General features: G+C 47.2%; 1 protein-coding gene across 1 annotated transcript in view; it reads right to left on the bottom strand.

Moving 5' to 3' along the window:
* Positions 1–1,638: 1,638 nt before the first annotated feature.
* Positions 1,639–17,983, bottom strand: part of TMC2 (transmembrane channel like 2) — a 64,771-nt gene continuing 48,426 nt past the window's right edge. Inside the window, exons 17-20 of the mRNA XM_030549347.1 lie at positions 16,048–16,173; positions 11,871–11,949; positions 10,587–10,707; positions 1,639–1,938 (exon numbers count right to left, since the gene is read on the bottom strand). Coding sequence (XP_030405207.1) covers positions 1,706–1,938; positions 10,587–10,707; positions 11,871–11,949; positions 16,048–16,173 — 559 coding nt within the window. The 3' untranslated portion in view covers positions 1,639–1,705. The remainder of the gene's footprint in view (positions 1,939–10,586; positions 10,708–11,870; positions 11,950–16,047; positions 16,174–17,983) is intronic.

The raw sequence follows: 17,983 nt of genomic DNA, 5'->3' as shown, positions 1-17,983 counted from the left end.
GGCAGCTGCAACAGGCATTTTCTTTTGGCTCTATTCTGCACTTTGCCAATTGGGTATCTCTGCAGAATTTGTGCAGTAGGAAAGGCTCACCATGCTGCTTTGCGATTGGTGGTGTTGTGACAATGGGGCGAGAGAAGATTTTTTAATCAACACTATATCAGAGCAACTTGTTTCAAAAAGCACCGAGTGAGTTAGAGATACGATTTTCAGCAAGCAGCCTCCCAGTTCCTAGGGAAAGACACAATGCTGTTGGGAGACTGTAATCTGTCCGCCATCACGATGTATTTGGGGATGGCAAAACTTACTCACTTGCTTTTTGCTACTCTTTGCCTTAGATAATCAGCATTTCTGAAAAATAATGGATTTGTTATTCCATCAGGAGACTGTCCCTGCCCATGGAGCAAGACTGCCAGAAGATGCTCCCCAAGGCACTCGCTTGCCACTGCACTGGTGGTCCTGGCTCTGCTGCTGTTCCTCGGACTAGAGGCAATACATGGGGCGGTCACCTGCCTCCCCACTATCAAGAGTTACTCATTGTCTCTGGGCTAAGGAGCAGTAGCAGAGCCAGGACGAGAGAGTGCAGGTGGATGCCTTTAAGCCTGAGCCTCTCTGCTGATTCAAGTGTAAAACTTGCAGCAAGAAATTGAGGATTCTATTGTTACTCAGAAACATGGGTTTACTTTCTACAGGATTTAAACAACAATGCACAGAGCGCCCTCTTTGCACAGCTAAACTGCCTGAATCGCAGGCTGGGATGGGATTCTGTAAGCCCAGTGGCAGCACAGCAAGCATGCAAGTAGATGATGATGACCCAGAAAGGTCTGATATAAAAACCACCAAATCTAGGGAACTCCTAGCTTCTAGTTCTGGTGGATCATGGTCTAGCTGACCCCAAAATGGCCAAGGGCATTTCTGATTAAACAAAAAATAAAGCTATTTTTGAAACAGGCCAGGACATTTCCAGTCTCCCAAACATCTTGGGCTAGCCCACCTCTTCTTTTCCTCCATGTGAGAAGTGAACCTGCCCATTTGCAATTGCAAATTGCAAGCACAGAGTGTGAGGAGACTGTGAAAGCGGAGCAGACAGGGAACGGTAGTGGTGGGAAATAGGGTGTAAATTGAGCAGAGAGCTGGAAGGGTAAAAACCAAAAGGAGTAGAGAGTGGAGCAGGGAGAGGAGGGGTAGGGGGTGGAAGATGGGGAGAAACTGTACTGGAAGAAATACTGTACACAGGACACCCTCTTGCACCAATCTGACTTTTGCAAGATTCTTCTTTCCCTACCATGGACTTCTCTATAGTTAGAAAGACATTGTTCTTTTTTTGTTTCAGAACTGAACCGCTCTAGGGGAGGGGAATTTTGATTTAAATAACTAGGGGAGAAGTTAAAACTCCTACTTGGTCTACAAAATGAAAGTCTTTCAAGAGACTAGCAAATATCAGACACCAAAAGATGTACTCACAATGCAGGTGATATTGGCCCTGAGGATAGGTACCATCCACACAAGAATTATCAGTACTATCACTGCCTCATGTGCTGCCTGATTAATTAAATAAAGCTGTTTAGAGACAGGGCCAACATTCAACGATCAGTGTGCAATAATTTCTTAAGACTAGAATTGTTTGAATAACAAAGAATTGTTTGAATGCCTGATATAATGGAAATAAACAATACACCTATAGCCAAACAAAACTACGTGAGATGTTTTAATGCGGCTGCCCCCTGCCCATTACAGGGTACGGTCCCGGCTGGTAAGCTCCGGGTTTTGATCGTCTATGGTGAGATGCCCTTAAACTAGGCCTCGGCGGTCGTGTTATCACTACGCAAGGCGGCGGCACCAGTATTTCTCCTCGCCCAGAGCTGGTGAGGTTGCTGTTTCTTGTCGTACTTCCTTCTTTCCCTGCAGGGCTGTTTCTTCTAGTAGAGTTCAATTTGTTCTCTTGTACCAGGAAAAAATAAATAAATTAAAAACACAAGCCAAGGTGATTAAAATTATTTCATTTAAAGCAAACACTCCTTCCTCACCTCCCTCCATTGTTGCTCCTGTCATCACCCTATTTATACACAATAAACCTATCTGTATGCACTTGTGATCCTGTAGAATTCTACACTGAGAAACCCAAAGTACAAATGTTAGCACCTGTATTCTGGCCAAGATCCAGTTTAGGTACCTACTCCTGTCTGCCTAAGTTCCCTTTGCAGTTTTATTTTGACAGTTATAAAAGGCAATAGTTCCAGTGTCCTTACTTCATCAAAAAAATACATCTCTACCTTTGTGCTTATTATGCATTTGTAATATTGGTTTTTATTATATATTTTCATTAACATCCACAATGTGCAAGGTACTTTCCTAACCTAAATAAAGGCACAATCTCTACTCTAAGGAAGGATGTATCACAAACTGATTGAGAAATTTCAAATTCAGTAGGACGGATGGGGGCAATATCCAAGAGATGCTAATGTGTTTAACTATAACCACCAGCTAAAATTAAAATGATCAATAGCATCAACCTTCTTTATGCACTGTCGCTCCATTCAGTTTCATCAAGAGTTACTCAGCGTGGCATAAGGCCTCTTTTTAGCAGTTTTAAAAAATGATTCCACTTCAAATTCTTGATACTCCCTAGCCCAGAATTCACTGTTGTTGTCTCTTCCCCCACCAACCCCCGAATATTCTCAAGGCAATTTCACATGACATGATAAATAGAGATTGGGCCTGAATCAAAACCCTCGATCCAAACTCTCAAAAATATTGGGCAACTGCAGATCAAAGCGTTGTGATTTGGGGCCCAACCTCTGTATTAAGACTCATTTGTACTTCTCCAGAATGAGCTGTGTTATGGCATGTGTAGGAATAGCTAGCTGTATGCATAGGCTTAAGGAAGGCTTAGCTTGCTCTGCTGGCACACCTCCAGGCAGTATGATGGAGATATGCTCTAATTCAATGACTTCCTATCGTCTGTGTTATACAGGAGATCAGACTACATGGTCACAGTGGTCCCTTCTGGCCTTACAATCTATATGTTAAGTCCTCAATAAGTAATATTGCATTCAATGATTCTATTCCATAGAAGTAATTATTTTTGCCAACAACCCACATTTAGAAACATTTCTCACTCATCCAGATTTGATTCCTAATTCTGCTTTTTCTCCCCAGTCTGAGACGAGCTGGGATTGCTGTGGAGTCAACAAACTGCCACCCAATGGAAACATCTTGTATCGGTAGCATCTCAATAATAATTTCCCTTTGAGAAGCTGTGTTGAAAGGATTCCTTTCCAGTTCTCCCCAGGCTCTGGGCTAAGGTGAGGGATTCCAAGACCTTGCCTAAGGCTTTCTCTACACTACCACTTTTGTTGGGAAAACTTGTGTTGGTCATGGGTGTGAAAAAACACACCCCGGCCAACATAAGTTTCACCGGCAAAAGTGCTGGTATGGACAGTGCTATGCTGGTAAAAGAGCCTCTCCTGCTGACATAGTTACCACCGCTCATAGGGGGTGGTTTAATTATGCTGACAGGAGAGTTCTCTCCCACCAGCATAGAGTGGCTACCTGGGAGACCTTTCAGCGGCACAGCTGTGCTGCTGTAAGGTCCCTATTGTAGACATAGCCTAAGGTTGCACAGGATATGCCTATTAAAAATAAACTTCTTTATTCTCCCAGTATTGCAGGGAAACGTAGTCAGACAAAAAAGACGGTTACTCACCTTTGTAACTGTTGTTCTTCGAGATGTGTTGCTCATATCCATTCCAGTTAGGTGTGCACGCTGCGCGTGCACATTCGTCGGAAAACTTTTACCCTAGCAACTCAGTGGGCCGGCAGGTCGCCCCCTAGAGTGGCGCCATCATGGCGCTTGATATATACCCCTGCCGGCCCACCCGCTCCTCAGTTCCTTCTTGCCGGCTACTCCGACAGTGGGGAAGGAGGGCGGGTGTGGAATGGATATGAGCAACACATCTCGAAGAACAACAGTTACAAAGGTGAGTAACCGTCTTTTCTTCTTCGAGTGATTGCTCATATCCATTCCAGTTAGGTGAATCCCAAGCCTTACGTAGGCGGTGGGGTCGGAGTGAAATGTGGCAGAATGAAAACTGCTGAGCCAGAGGCTACAGCCTCTCTTGACTGTTGAACCAGGGCATACTGCGAAGCAAAGGTATGGACCGAGGACCAATGGAGCTGCGCGACAGATCTCGTGGGTAGGAACACGAGCCAGCAAGGCGGCAGATGAAGCCTGAGCCCTGGTAGAGTGTACGATGATGTGGCTTGGGGAAATATGAGCCAAATCATAACAAGTGCAGATGTACGCCATCACCCAAGATGAGATCCTCTGAGAGGAAAACAAGCAAGCCCTCCCTTTGGCCCGCTACCGTGACAGAGCTGGGGCACCTTACGCAATGGTTCTGTCAGAGCAATATAAATGCGAGCACTCCACAGATGTTCAAGGAGTGCAATGGTTGTGCCCATTGCGTTGAGCTGTAGGTAACATGAAAGGCCGAAACCACCTTAGGGAGGAAAGCCGGGTGCGGTCATAACTGCACCTTGTCTCTGTGAAACCTAGTGTACGGCGGAACCACCGTAAGAGCTCTGAGCTCGGAGACCCGTCTGGCTGACGTAACAGCTACGAGGGAAGATGTCGTCCAAGACAAGTATAGCAGAGGGCCAGTCGTGGACGGCTCGACTGGGGGAGACATAAGTCTGGTTAAAACTAGGTTGAGGTCCCAGGTTGGGGCTGGGCGGCGCACCCGAGGGTGCAAGCGCTCCAAGCCCTTGAGGGACCTCGAACCCATAGAGTGTGAGAACACGGAACGTCCACCTTAGCCTGGCTGAAAGGTAGAGATGGCTGCTGAGTGTATCCTCAGCGATGATACCGCCAGGTCCTGTCGCTGAAGGCCAGAGGCAGGCCAAATAGAGGGGATCGAGACCTCAGCAGGAGCAAGATCGAGCGTATTGCAGCTGTAGAAGAACGCTTCCACCTGGCCCGGTACGTTGACCAGGTGGAAGGCTTCCTGTCACCCCGGCTCAGTTACGCAGCAGCCACACCGTGAGGCGAAGAGGCTGCAGGTCCGAGTGACGAAGCCTGTCGTTGCCCTGAGTGATGAGGTCTGGGTGGGGTGGCAGGGTAACTGGGTCTGTTATTGACAGGCCGAGCAACGTGGTATATCAGTGCTGCCTGGACCACTCTGGAGTGATCATGATGATGCGCGCTCTGCCCCTGCGGAGTTTGAGCAGGACCTAATGAACCAGTGGGAACAGTGGGAAGGCATAACGAAGTTGGCCTTTCCCCGGCACCAGGAATGCGTCCAAGATCGATCCTGAGGAGAGACCTTGGAAGGAGCAGAACATCTGGCATTTTCTGCTCTCACGGTGAGCGAACAGGTCTATGTGAGGAAACATCTCCACTTCTGGAAAGCAGAACGCCTCACAAGGGGCAGAGTGATCAGTCGTAAGACAGGAAAGACCTGCTGAGTCAAAGCGCCAAGACATTCCGAACGCCTGGGAGAAAGGACGTCACCAGCTCCATCGAGTGGGCCATGCAAAAGTCCCGGAAATGGATGGCCTCCTGACAAAAGGGGGGAGGAGGACCATGTCCCTCCCTGGATATTCATGAAGCACATGGCCATTGTGTTGGCTGTAAACACCGAGATACAACGGCCTCGCAGCTGCCGCTGAAACCCCTGGCACGCCAGGCGGACTACTCTCATTTTTGGGGCATTGATGTGGAATGCCAGCCCCCGAGAAGACCAAAGGCCTTAAGCTCAGAGGTGACTACCATGACCATCGGCTCCCTGTCCGGGTGGTACGCCGAGGTGAGCCGGACTTGGAGAGGACGGAGGCGGAGCTTGGCGTGTTTGGTTACAAACTTGCGGGCAACCATGGACTCAGGAGACTGAGACAAGTACGAGCCGAGGTCGTTGGGAAAGCCTGCAGACCTCAGATGATTGTTGCCATCGCCTAAAACCGCAGTTGTGATAAGCAGGCTCCGGCTAGGTAGGAGACCAGGATAGCCCCTAGGAAGTCCAACCTCTGCGTGGGAACCAGAGTGGATTGCTCTATAGTAATCATCAGGCCTTGACCTGTGAATAAGACCGTGACGATGCCCACGCGCTGAGTGGTTTGTGTCTCAGAGTCTCCTCGGATAAGCGAATCATCCAGATACGGAAAAACGCATATCTGACATCAGCGAAGGTAGGCGGCGACTATGGCCGTAAACCAGAAGTACTGACAGTTGGCTAGAAAGCGGAGGTATCTCCTGTGCGGAGGGAAGATGGCGTTGTGAAAGTACGCGTCCTTCATATCCAGGGTGGCATAGTAGCCCCCAGGAGGCAAGGATGGAATAATGGTTCCCAGGGATACCGTGCGGAACTTCAACCTTATCCTAAACCGGTTGAGTCCGTGCAGGACTAGGAAGGTCTGAGACCTGCGTTCGAGTGGGGGACTAGGGCATAATGGGGGTAAAACCCCTTGCCCCTTTCGTCCGCTGAAGGGGGACAGGGCTGGAACAAATTAGAGGTGGTACCTATGCTCCACCGTGTGCAGGACCCAGCGATCTGTAATTAACTGGGGCCACGCCAGGAGAAAGCGGGATTGGGATCCCGGCCTGTGACTGGTACACCGCCCTCAGGCGCACCTTGGAAGGTTCGTCTTTGGTCCCAGTGGTAATTGCGAGGGACCTTGACCTTGGCTCTTTAGGGGTCCTGACGTTCGTCTGCGACCACCTTGGCCTCGCCGTTTGCCAAAGTCCTGTCTCTGGCTAGGCACAGAGTATGGCAGCTGGGGACAGAAAAGGCCTGCGCTTGGTTACTGGCATATGCATGCTGAGAGAGTGCATTAGGACCCTATTGTCCATCAGGCTTCGCAGCCTGGGGCTGTCTTTGCCGCGAAGAGGCCTGTACCAACAAAGGGTAAATCCTGAATGGCATACTGCAGCTCTGGCCGGAGGTTTGAAACCTGAAGCCATGAGATGCACCTCATGGCGACACCAAAGGCCAGAGTCCTGGCTGCAGAGTCTGCTGCATCCAACGAGGCCTGGAGGCACGCTCTGGGTACCTTTTTCCCCCCGTCCTCCAAGACGGCAGCGAACTCTTGGCGGGAGTTTTGAGGGAGAAACTCCATAAACTAAACTACCTTCACCCAGGTGCTACAATTATCGCAGCTAAGCAAGGCTTGTTGCTTTGCTACCCAGAGCTGCAGGGCCTCTGCAGAGTACACCTGGCGGCCAAGCAGGTTCATTCGCCAAGCCTCTTTCGGTTTCGGGGCTGGCGCCCGCTGGCCATCATATCAGAATCGTGGTCCTGAGCATAAGATCTGCGCATGTGAGATGACACGGAGGCGTGTCTGGATGGCCATGGAGGTACTAAAAGAAGGCACAGGCAGAGTCTCTGACTCTATCGGACCTTGCCCAACTCGGCACCGGGGACCGGCACCGGGATGCGCACCGGTACCTGGAACGAGATCCAGACCCGCAACCAGAACGGTGCCGGGAGGTCGACCGAGATCTCGAGGCTCGGGGAGAGGCTACAGGAGTCAAGGTACCTGTCGTGGTGCCGGGAGTCGGAACGGTGCCGATAGCGGGTCGGCAAACGGGATACCGACCGGTGCAGCAAGTGCGACTAGTACCGATGAGGAAAACAGCACCGGGACTGTAAGTGGTGTTGGGCATGCCGACAGGACCTGGAGTGTCTGCGGGACCGTGATCATGAACGGTGCCGCTCTGCTGTGCTGACAGAGGACGGTCACATGAAGAGACTGTATTACCCGCACCGGCGGTGCCGAGGTCAGGCAGCATCGACTCTGTCATGGCAATGAGATCCCTCGCCGCTGGTAATGTCTCCAGCGTGGAGGGAACAGCAGGCTCAACCACAGTGCATACTGGGGAGCTGTCAGGCACCGGATTCGACGGCCCTCGTGGGACCGGGATCGACGGTACCGAGGTCGTCAGAGCTTCGGTAGGTGTCGGTGCCGGGCGATCCGAGTTAGATGAGCTGTCTGGCTACGGTGCCGTCGGCACGGAAGCAGCAGGAGCAATAAGCTCAACCACGGCGCGTGCCGGGGAGCCGTCAGGCACCGGATTCGACGGCCCTTGTGGGACTGGAATCGATGGTGCCGACGTTGTCGGTGCCTCCGAGGTGTTGGTGCCGGGCAATCCGACTTAGACGAGCTCTCCGGCTGCGGTGCCGTTGGCACGGAAGCAGCAGGAGCAGTAGCTCAACCACGGCGCGTGCCGGGGAGCCGTCCGGCACCGGATTCTATGGCCCTTGTGGGACCGGGATCGACGGTGCCGACGTCGTCGGTGCCGCAGCAGGTGTCGGTGCCGGGCGATCCGACTTAGACGAGCCCTCTGGCTGCGGTGCCGTTGGCACGGAAGCAGCAGGAGCAGTAGCTCAACCACGGCGCGTGCCGGGGAGCCGTCAGGCACCGGATTCTACGGCCCTTGTGGGACCGGGATCGACGGTGCCGACGTCGTCGGTGCCTCAGCAGGTGTCGGTGCCGGGCGATCCGACTTAGACGAGCTCTCTGGCTGCAGTGCAGTTGGCACGGAAGCAGCAGGAGCAGTAAGCTCTACCACGGCGCGTGCCGGGGAGCTGTCAGGCACCGGATTCAATGGCCCTGGGGGACTGGAATCGACGGTACCGATGTCGTCGGTGCCTCTGCAGGTGCCGGTGCCGGGCGATCCGACTTAGACGAGCTCTCTGGCTGTGATGCAGGTGGCACGGAAGCAGCAGGAGCAGGGGGCTCAACCACGGCGCGTGCCGGGGAGCCGTCAGGCACCAGCAGAAATCGTAGGCTTTCTCGACCTCGGAGGAAGGGAGCGGTGCCGAGTCGACTTCGGTGCCGGCGACGGCCGGTGCCGAAAGGCCGTGGCAGTACCGGCGAGGTCCGGTGCCGAGGAGGCGCTTCTGCCAGCCGCTTGATCATCGCTCGGCACCCAAGGTGGAGGGGTAAGTGAAAGTCCCGCTCCTTTTTGTTCTCGGCTTAAAAGCCTTGCAAATGGGGCACTTAGCTGTCAAGTGTGATTCCCTGAGGCACTTCAAACAGGAGCCGTGTGGATCTCCCTTCGGCATCGGCTTCTGGCAGGCCGAGCCCATTTTAAAACCCGGTGAGCCGTGCATGGGCTCCGGCACCAGGTTCATGGAAGGGGCTACTTCCTGAACCCCGCTAACAATTACTAAACTAACTATGTTAGCAAAGAAAAACGTATAAGTATACAAATATATATATAAAAGGATTATAACTGCATAACTATATACGAGAACTACGAGTAGCTAGGGAAGTGGAGGTCAGCTAAGCCGCGCTCCACTGTTCCAACGACCGACACGGGCGGTAAGAAGGAACTGAGGAGCGGGTGGGCCGGCAGGGGTATATATCAAGCGCCATGATGGCGCCACTCTAGGGGGCGACCTGCCGGCCCACTGAGTTGCTAGGGTAAAAGTTTTCCGACGAATGTGCACGCGCGGCACGCACACCTAACTGGAATGGATATGAGCAATCACTCGAAGAAGAATCTGCCCTTAGTTATGCTCATCCAAGCCCCTGGCACTAGTGTGTCTGAGGACAGAATTCAGCTCAATTTCTTTATGTTCAAAGCCATTCCATGGTAAAAATTGTGACTGCTGGCAACTTCCAGCAATATCCGGGACAAACCTCATTGAATTAAGTTTAAGTATTTTAGGAGTCCATTGTATTAAAAGTTACATTTCTATGTGGCGTTGCAGGGTTGTATGAGCCTGGCTAATGTAAACCTTGGGGAAATGTTAGGGACAATCTGTGTGAAGTGGATTTCCTAGGAAGTAATGGTGAGGAGAGGATTGCAGCCTCCCACCAACAGGAGCGCCGGCAACCTTTTTGGTGCCATAGGTGGCAGAAGGTCCCACCCCCAAAATGGTGCCCCTGACAGATGCGTCGGCAGGTCCTGCCCCTGAAATACTGCCGACGACCGCAGCAGCCGGATGTTCGGTCGCCATTCCCCAAATGTCAGTGCCCAAGGCGACCACCTAGGTTGCCTAATGGGTTGCACCGGCCCTGCCCACCAACTATCTCAGCCTTTGCAGCTTTACTTCCAGGTGTGACATTTTGTCTGCTGATCACTTGTTACAGAGGGACAGTTCAAAGACACAAACTAGATTCTCCAGGCCCCAACAGACCGAGGAAGGACTTTTGAATCAATAGCCTGAGTTTAAACTAACAGAGGGCCGTCCCCAATCCTTGGGGAAGTGCTGGAAGGATTAATGGAGATTGTGGGGGGAGGGAGGCGATTTCTTGTAAGATGGTTTTTGATGTTTTCTCTGTAACACACCTACCTCTGCAATGCTTCTACCTTGCTTAGAAAAAGCAGTGTGATAGTTACGCTATCAGTCTCTGAAGAGAAAGCAAGCAAGTCTGCTTAGGCAGTTTGTTTTTTGCTGGGAATAACACAGTGCAGGTAGGGAACCATTCATCTTGGAGATACCTGGTCACAAGGGGAGAGAGATGCATGTCTATCTTGAGAGCGATAGCAGCCAGGGGAGCCTGAGAGTGGGTGTGGACCACTGAAGAGAAATATAGGTGTAGCTGCGCTGAACTGTGACAAAAATCTCTCTAATATGTTTTACCTTCTATTGATTTGGGCTGACTCGCACTCTTTGCACCTGGAACCAGCAAGTTGTCTAAGTCTTGCATTGCAGAACTAGTAGTAGCTTTATTGTTCCTCTTGTTTTTCTCCTCGTCACGTTGCTGCACAAATTAAAACTGTTAGATTTCATTTGCAGTTGGAGACGTTATTTGTGAATAGTTGCTTAGTGTCATGCGTTTCCTGTGGTGGGAGTTACCTATGCATGAAGAGTGACATCATTTGATGAGGTCTCTGTCTCTCTGAGTAGCAATGCCTTCTCTTTCATGGCCCCTTCTGTACTCATTCATGATCACTTGTCCCACTATGGAGTTGATTTGTGTAGCTTTAAGGAGCTCATGTGCCTCTAAAGGCTACATACAGTGTATCTAAGGTTTGGTCCATATCATATTTGAGAAATTGTATAGACACACATAGCTTGTATTTTAAGCCCTGGGCAGAGTTGAAGTTGACATTTAGCCTTAATTTCTGGAGGCTGCTGATTCCTGAGTGCTCATACTTTCACCCTTAATGTTACATCAATCCCTGGGGGTATTTCATGGAATGTACTTTATGTGGCATCAATTTTTATTCTTCTTCTGACTAAGAGCCTGTGTTGTACCAATAAAATGGCAGATACAGCCTCGTGCAGGGCTAGACTCTCATTCTGGGTCTCAAGAGACCTGGGTGGGTTCTATTCCTAGCTCTGCTCCTGGCCCGCTGGGTTACCATGGGCAAGTCACTTCACTGCTCTGTACTTTAGTTTGCCTTTCTGTAACATGGTGCTAAGGATACTGACCTCCTCTGTAAAGTGCTTGGAGAGCAACAGGTCAAAGGTGCTCTGTAAGGAAGACCTAGGTGTCCCTGTTCTTGTTAGCAAGTCTGTTTGCTTTGTAATTTTTATAAAACCTACATGTTACATTGGTAGCACTTTATCTACTGGCGAATCTTGGCCTCCTTTGGGCATTCACTATACAAACATTAATCACACTGAATTATTTGGGCATTGAATTTATTATGTGGGTATGATATGCAGTTCTGGGGAAATTTCATTGTAATTTTAGCATGAGTTAATATCCACTTATTAGGAAGCATTACTGAAAAGTATCGTAATGAGCTACTGAACACTGTCAAAGTGAAATGTGCAATAAAGAAAATTCACTTTTTTTATCATGCAGTTCCATAACATGGTTTGAAATGAAAAGCTATTTAAAAATAATATTCTAGGTCAAAATGCAAGTGCCGTGGTATTTTAGAAACATCCGTACCGGATAAATCACCTACATACCATTTGCATTTTCTTCTTCAGTTCTGTGTTAGCACGCTGGTATGCTTCAGCCACAGCATTCAGATAGTAGATGGCTAGGCTACAAATATAAAAAGAAGATATTATATTGACAGGATAGGGAGGTAAGCAGAGAACTCCTCCAGCTACTGCATGTGCATGCATCAAGGGATGTGCTCAGATGAAAAAAAACACTGAAGATTTTTTTCAAAGGAGCTGAATTACATGGAGAACCTCCCAAATAAGCAATGCTGCATCAGGTTTGCTGCATTTGACGTGTTGCTTGCCAATTTTGGAAAATATAAGAGTTGTGTTAGAACTGGGGTGTGGGTCTGATGCAAAGCACAAGTAGCAGGACCAATGGGAACAGCTGCAATATCTGTGAACTGGTAGAATGCTCATGGTCAAGTCACTGCTGTGTGTTTGTGGTTGGGTGGGAGGGAGGAGGAGGCATTTACTAGATACTGTATCACTAGTTAAAAACCTTTAAAGTTATCCTTGGCTACAAACAGGATTTGGGGTGGCACAAAGGCTAACTCACTGGCAACACCCTAAGTCTCAAAAACCCTTCCTCCCTCTTCTACCTTCCACAAATGACCTTCAGTCTGTTTCTCCCCAACTCACTCCATCATCCCGTTCCCTGCCACTGCACTCAGATGAGAGTTAAACTGGAGACTGTTATATAAATTGCCTCTTCCCCCAGGCAATAAAGGAAGTCTCCCTGTCCCAGACTGCGTGGGTTCCAAAAGCTGGCAGCTCTGTTTGCAAACTTATTGTGCAAAAGTGATGGTGGGCCAGTGAAAATTTCAGTATCATCTTCCCAGTCATCTCGTGATAAAGACCAACCCCCAAAGGCTACATTTAAAGAGCCAAAGGACTCTCTGGTGTAGCTCTGCTAAGCTCAAGAGAGTCACACTAGGGATGAACACACACTAGGGTCTGTTTTGAGCAGTCATTACTTTCACAGCAGCTCCACATACACTGTAATAGAGAACAACAGGGTGCTGATGTCTATTGTGGATATTTGTATGGCTTCTTTCACTGTAGTACTCGAGCACCTCACAGTCTTTAACATATTTTGACTCACAACATCCCTGTGAGCTAGGGCAGTGCTGTTATCCCCATTTTACAGATGGGGAATGGAGACACACAAAGGCTAAGTGACTTACCCAAAGTCACATAGGAAGTCTGTGGCAAAGCAGGGAATTGAGCCAAGCTCTTCCAAGTTGAGGCTAGCCACTGAAGAGTCTTGCCTCTTCTACAAGGCACTGCTCCAGTCCACAGCCTGCAACTGAACTCTTACTCATAGGCACAGGTTGGGAAACCATGTAAACTAGAGCCAGTTCTGAGTGCAGTCATGGCCTTTGGGCTTGATTCTTTCTCTCACAAAGAGGACAACCCCCCCGCCCACGATAAAATAAAATAAAGGTAGGAGCCACACTAGAGGGAATCAAAAGCCAAAGGGATCAGAGGAGAGGTACGGCAGTGGCAGGCACCCTTTCTCTCACAGAGAGGTACATATTTAAAAACATGCTTAAGTGTCTGGGACTGTCTCACCCCCACTGCCGCCAGCCAGCCAGTAATATTTTGGTAGTCAAAAATGTCTCCTCCTGCTTTTGTAGAATGATTTTATTCCTTTAAAATCCAAACATCATCTGCTCAGTGACTCCAAACCACTCCTGGAAAAGCACCATCAATTTGCTGCTACTGCTTTAAAAAAAATTCTAGTATATATCAAGTAATATTGGAATAGCTAAGCTTAATGACAGTTCATAATTTGACTGCGTAGCTATGGCTCAGATTCAGTGAGCTGGAAACCAAGTTAGAAGGCTTTTTGTAGGGTAGATTTAAAAAGAGTGAATCCAAACACTGCTAGACAGGGCAAGTCTGTTGACTAGTTTATTTTGAAGCCTTTTTTTTTATATACTTCCTGGGTGGGTGAGAGAATAATGTGTATATAAAAGGTCAGTCTGGAAAGAACATACTTAAGTTTGCAGAGCTCTCTCCTACATAATTAAGACAAACCTCCATCTACTCTATATTAGTGATGCAGCATTTTGGGAAATGAATTTTTCCTTGTGCTCATGGAAACATCTTTTGGTTATCTGTAAGCAGATAATAGTTTCGTATCTACACAATTGAATTTTCTGATTAACCTAGGTCTTTTTTTTTTTTTTTTAAATCTGTTGCTTTTGGTTCTAAGACCCTCCATGCATGTCTGGTTTTGACCTAACTGCACTTCATTGCCTGAAGGAACCATGTTTTTGGAAAAAACATCACTGGAATCTGCTCTTTTAGAGCCCTTGTGGTCTCCACTGGCTCTGTTTTCTCTGTCCCTTATTCGCCAGATCTTTGAGTTACTCTGAGTAAATCAATTTTCCTTTCTGCAGATTCCAGTTTCCTTTTCAGTCTGTGGCATCCCTTCATTAATAACAGTAATCATCTTCAAATCTTGGAACTTGTCCCCATTTAACAAGTGAATCAATAGATGTGAACTTGGTTAAGTTTTTGTCCCATCAGGGCATTAATACATTCCCATGCTATTTGTGGCATTTTGTCAGCCTGTGTTCCCTCTCTCATATTTGTTGCAGTTATTCTGGATTTGCACCAGTTCCTCACTGCACCTTATGGCTCTGAGTGAAATTACAGTGTGCATTTTAGGACTGATCTGCTCATACAGCTTTTGATCTTCACTTAAGGGGACTTGATGGAGGGAAGGAGAGGCAGGAGAATACCATGAAAAAGGGTGGGTGGAGTAGGCTCTCTGAGAAGCTGCATCTTACACATCATCCTGTGATTTGTCCCCCAGTTGATTTTTGTGACAACATAAGTAACTTGCACTAGGTGTGTGTGGATTGCTCTCCCAGGCTAGTGGTTGGTCCACATTAGAGGTTTGAGTCTGCTCCTGCTTTCCATAAGGGTGTGAGTTCTTTAACTCCAGCAGTAAAGGTCAGAATTTTCAGCTTTGTAGGTCCTAAGTTCAAATCCTACTATGGGCCAAGTGAGGGTTGGTTACCTATCCATAAACCTTGTTTATACAAAATAGCTTCCTCCAGAAAAATGAGGCAACTAGAAGTAGAGAGGAAAAAAAGACAAAACAATTTCACTTAAAGTGTAATATTTAGAATGTACTCTCTGGCAATTGAGACAGAGTGTAAATGAATTGGAGACATCTAAAATTGTCCACTCTCCTCTCACAATTCCCCCTCCTTTTCCGGAAACAAACGAATTCAGTTCTTAGAAAGGGAGAGCACATTTTGTGTGTGGCTGCCCTGCAACTAAAACCAAGCTAATATAAATTTATGATTCACCAGCCACTATTTGCAGAGGTTATTTTTTGTATTAAGGCTGCACTGCAGGTTGCCTTATCTGCTGCATTTAGGATGAAGAGATACAGTATCTTTCAGAGCTAAGTGAAATGCTGGCAGCTGCATTTTCTCTTTTTAATTTTGTTATATGTTGCAGCAGGCTCAATGTAAGGGACTGGCCCCAGTTTGGACCTATCTTACTGTATGTACAATAGCAGGGGTGGTAGTAGCAGCTAATGGATTATAAGGAGGGAGGCAGGAAATCAGGAACTATGAATGATTCAAAGCTACCTAATTATTCCTGAGAAAGAAATGGATGAAACATAAAACCAAGGCTGTGGCCACTTGCAGTCATTAATTATGGCACAATCAACGGCAGTGGTAGTTTTAGCTATGTAGATGCTTGTTCACACTAGCTTCTGAACAACTTTCTGATGGTAGCTGTTATGTCTCTGAAAATCTGATAAATTGAAAGGCACAGTTGGCTTTTCTGACACGTTAATTGGCTCAAAAAAACACCCAAGCAATAAAGCAATAAAAAATAGTCAAGTTAAAGCAGTGAGAGGGGTTCTTAGTTCCAAGCTACTTCATTCCTAAATACCAACTGCAGCCAACTCCAGCTGCTTTCAAGCAGCAAATCTTTTGAACTCTGCCATGCAGAATGTTCCAGACATTAAAAATGTAGAAACCACAAATAATTACAATGGTTCTTAAAGTTACATGTGCTAATCACAGCTGTGACTTTTAATCACTGCTGATCTAGGCTATCTAGTTGCAATCTAGAGGGAAAAGGCTGAGTATCTCATTTAAAACCTCATGATCTCTCAAGTCTCCTTTCCCTCCAAACCTGTATTATTGCAAATCTAACTTACACCATAAGCAGAACTGCAGGTATAATCAGGCCTGGATTTGCCACATAACTGAAGATCTTGGCTATAAAAAGTGGAAAATCCTGCTTGATGGTCTCTTGGATGACATCATACATTCTTTTCTTTCCACTGGAAAGATAAAACGACCAATTACACATTGTAGCTGGTTACTGAAAGCCACAGTACTGCCTTGTTAAACAACTTTAAAATATTTTTATAAAGAACAATAAAACTCTTTCATTGTCTGTCAACGTGTTGTTTGCTACTGAGACTTTAGATATTTACTGTTGAAGTGACTTCCTTACAAATATCTTTCAGCCTAGCCACTCTTTCTTGAGTTCTAATTACCTGTTTTTAATGGTATTGATTGTGTGAATGACCTCTACAAAGGTAACTTGCTTCAACCACTAATATATATGTATATGTTACCTTTCCAAGTTACTTCGTGAGCTCTACTTATTTATTTCCCTTGAATCCACACACATCCTACAGACTTAAAAAAAAAAACAAAAAAAACCCCTGAGATTTGTGACTTTCATATCACATTGAAGATGGTCTTTTTGTTGTGGGGATAGCCCTGCTTATGTAAATCAATGCTTTAACTAATAAGCCAACTTCAAGAAGAGCTAAGTAAGATGGAAATTAGCAAGCTGTGATGATCAGTTAATAGGAAGCCCACTGAAGGAGTAATTTTAAACTAGACTGAATAAAGCATTAGAGAATCTGCTGTGTGCAAATGAGATAATCATACACAGGAAAAAGGATGGGTTACCTAAGCTAGGAGGTTTCTTCATAGCATTCAACACTTATGATTCTGCAGATCAGTGTTGGATTCAAATAGTGACCATTTCTGTGGGTCATATTAGCCCTACTCATAATCCTTAGACTCACTGTATTCTTGGTTATTTAAGAGCTAAAATAATTATTCTGGACTCCAATTTGGAAGAAGTCACAGTCCATCCTCATGACAAGGGTCAACAGAGACACAGAGACTGAACCACAACTTCACCCATCTGCATTAGTCAAGTATGCTACATTACTAGCCAAATCCTCAACATTATGGTGAGAGCTGTGCTGAGAGGGTTGAACAAGGCAGATACAAGTGGATTTTCAGAGAGGCTTCAAGGTTTGAAATAATTCTTTAATGCTTCAGACAATGCTTGGGGATTGTTGTGAATTGAATTATTGACTTTGAAAATCTCCTATGGTTCAGGTACACCACTCACATCTGTCTATGTACAGATTCTGTCTTTGAGAGTAGTGCATGACTGTGTGCAAGTACCGTAGTTGATGATATTAGGCTTTTTACTTTCATGTGTCCACTCAGTGGGAGGACTCCCCCACTTGGCTGCTCATGGGGCATGACAAATGTTTTCTACTTTGGGCAGCAAAACACCAAGGGCCAGCCCTGCGTGTGACTGTCATGTCTGTGAAAGGTGTTGGCTCAGTGGCTCTGGAGATTGAAGGACTTGTGGTTTATAAACCAGGTACAACATGAGGAATGCACTGTGCCTGCACTGTTCCACTAACATAAATCAGCCTAGGAAATAGAAAGCCCACTTCAGGGGGGTGGGTGGAGGAAAAAGGGAGAAAGTCGTTCGGTCATCTCTCCTGAGTCTGCCAAAAAGTTTCCAGATAGTCTGGTAGCTTTTGTGATCTAGAGCCCTGCTGTGGGAGGAGATTTCTAACTCATTTCAAAAGTTATCAGAGGGTAACAAGTCACAGTTGCTGGTTTCCTGTGCTAGACTGAACTGGCAACTTGAACACGAAAGCTTCTGTATCTCCTCACTATTTCCCCTGAGCCACCTAGTAGCTGATGATATGCAAGTTACATAATAATGGGTGTTTGTGTACGTGAGGGCAGGATTGAGAACACAGGGCTGGATATTCTGATGTACTTTTAAAGGGCAAGATAATTAAATCCTGCTAGTCTGGTCTG

This window comes from Gopherus evgoodei, chromosome 2 (assembly GCF_007399415.2).
Source record: "Gopherus evgoodei ecotype Sinaloan lineage chromosome 2, rGopEvg1_v1.p, whole genome shotgun sequence".
Taxonomy (NCBI): domain Eukaryota; kingdom Metazoa; phylum Chordata; order Testudines; family Testudinidae; genus Gopherus; species Gopherus evgoodei.
The sequence above is the reverse complement of the archived record's forward strand: the minus strand, read 5'-3'. Positions and strand labels throughout refer to the sequence as shown.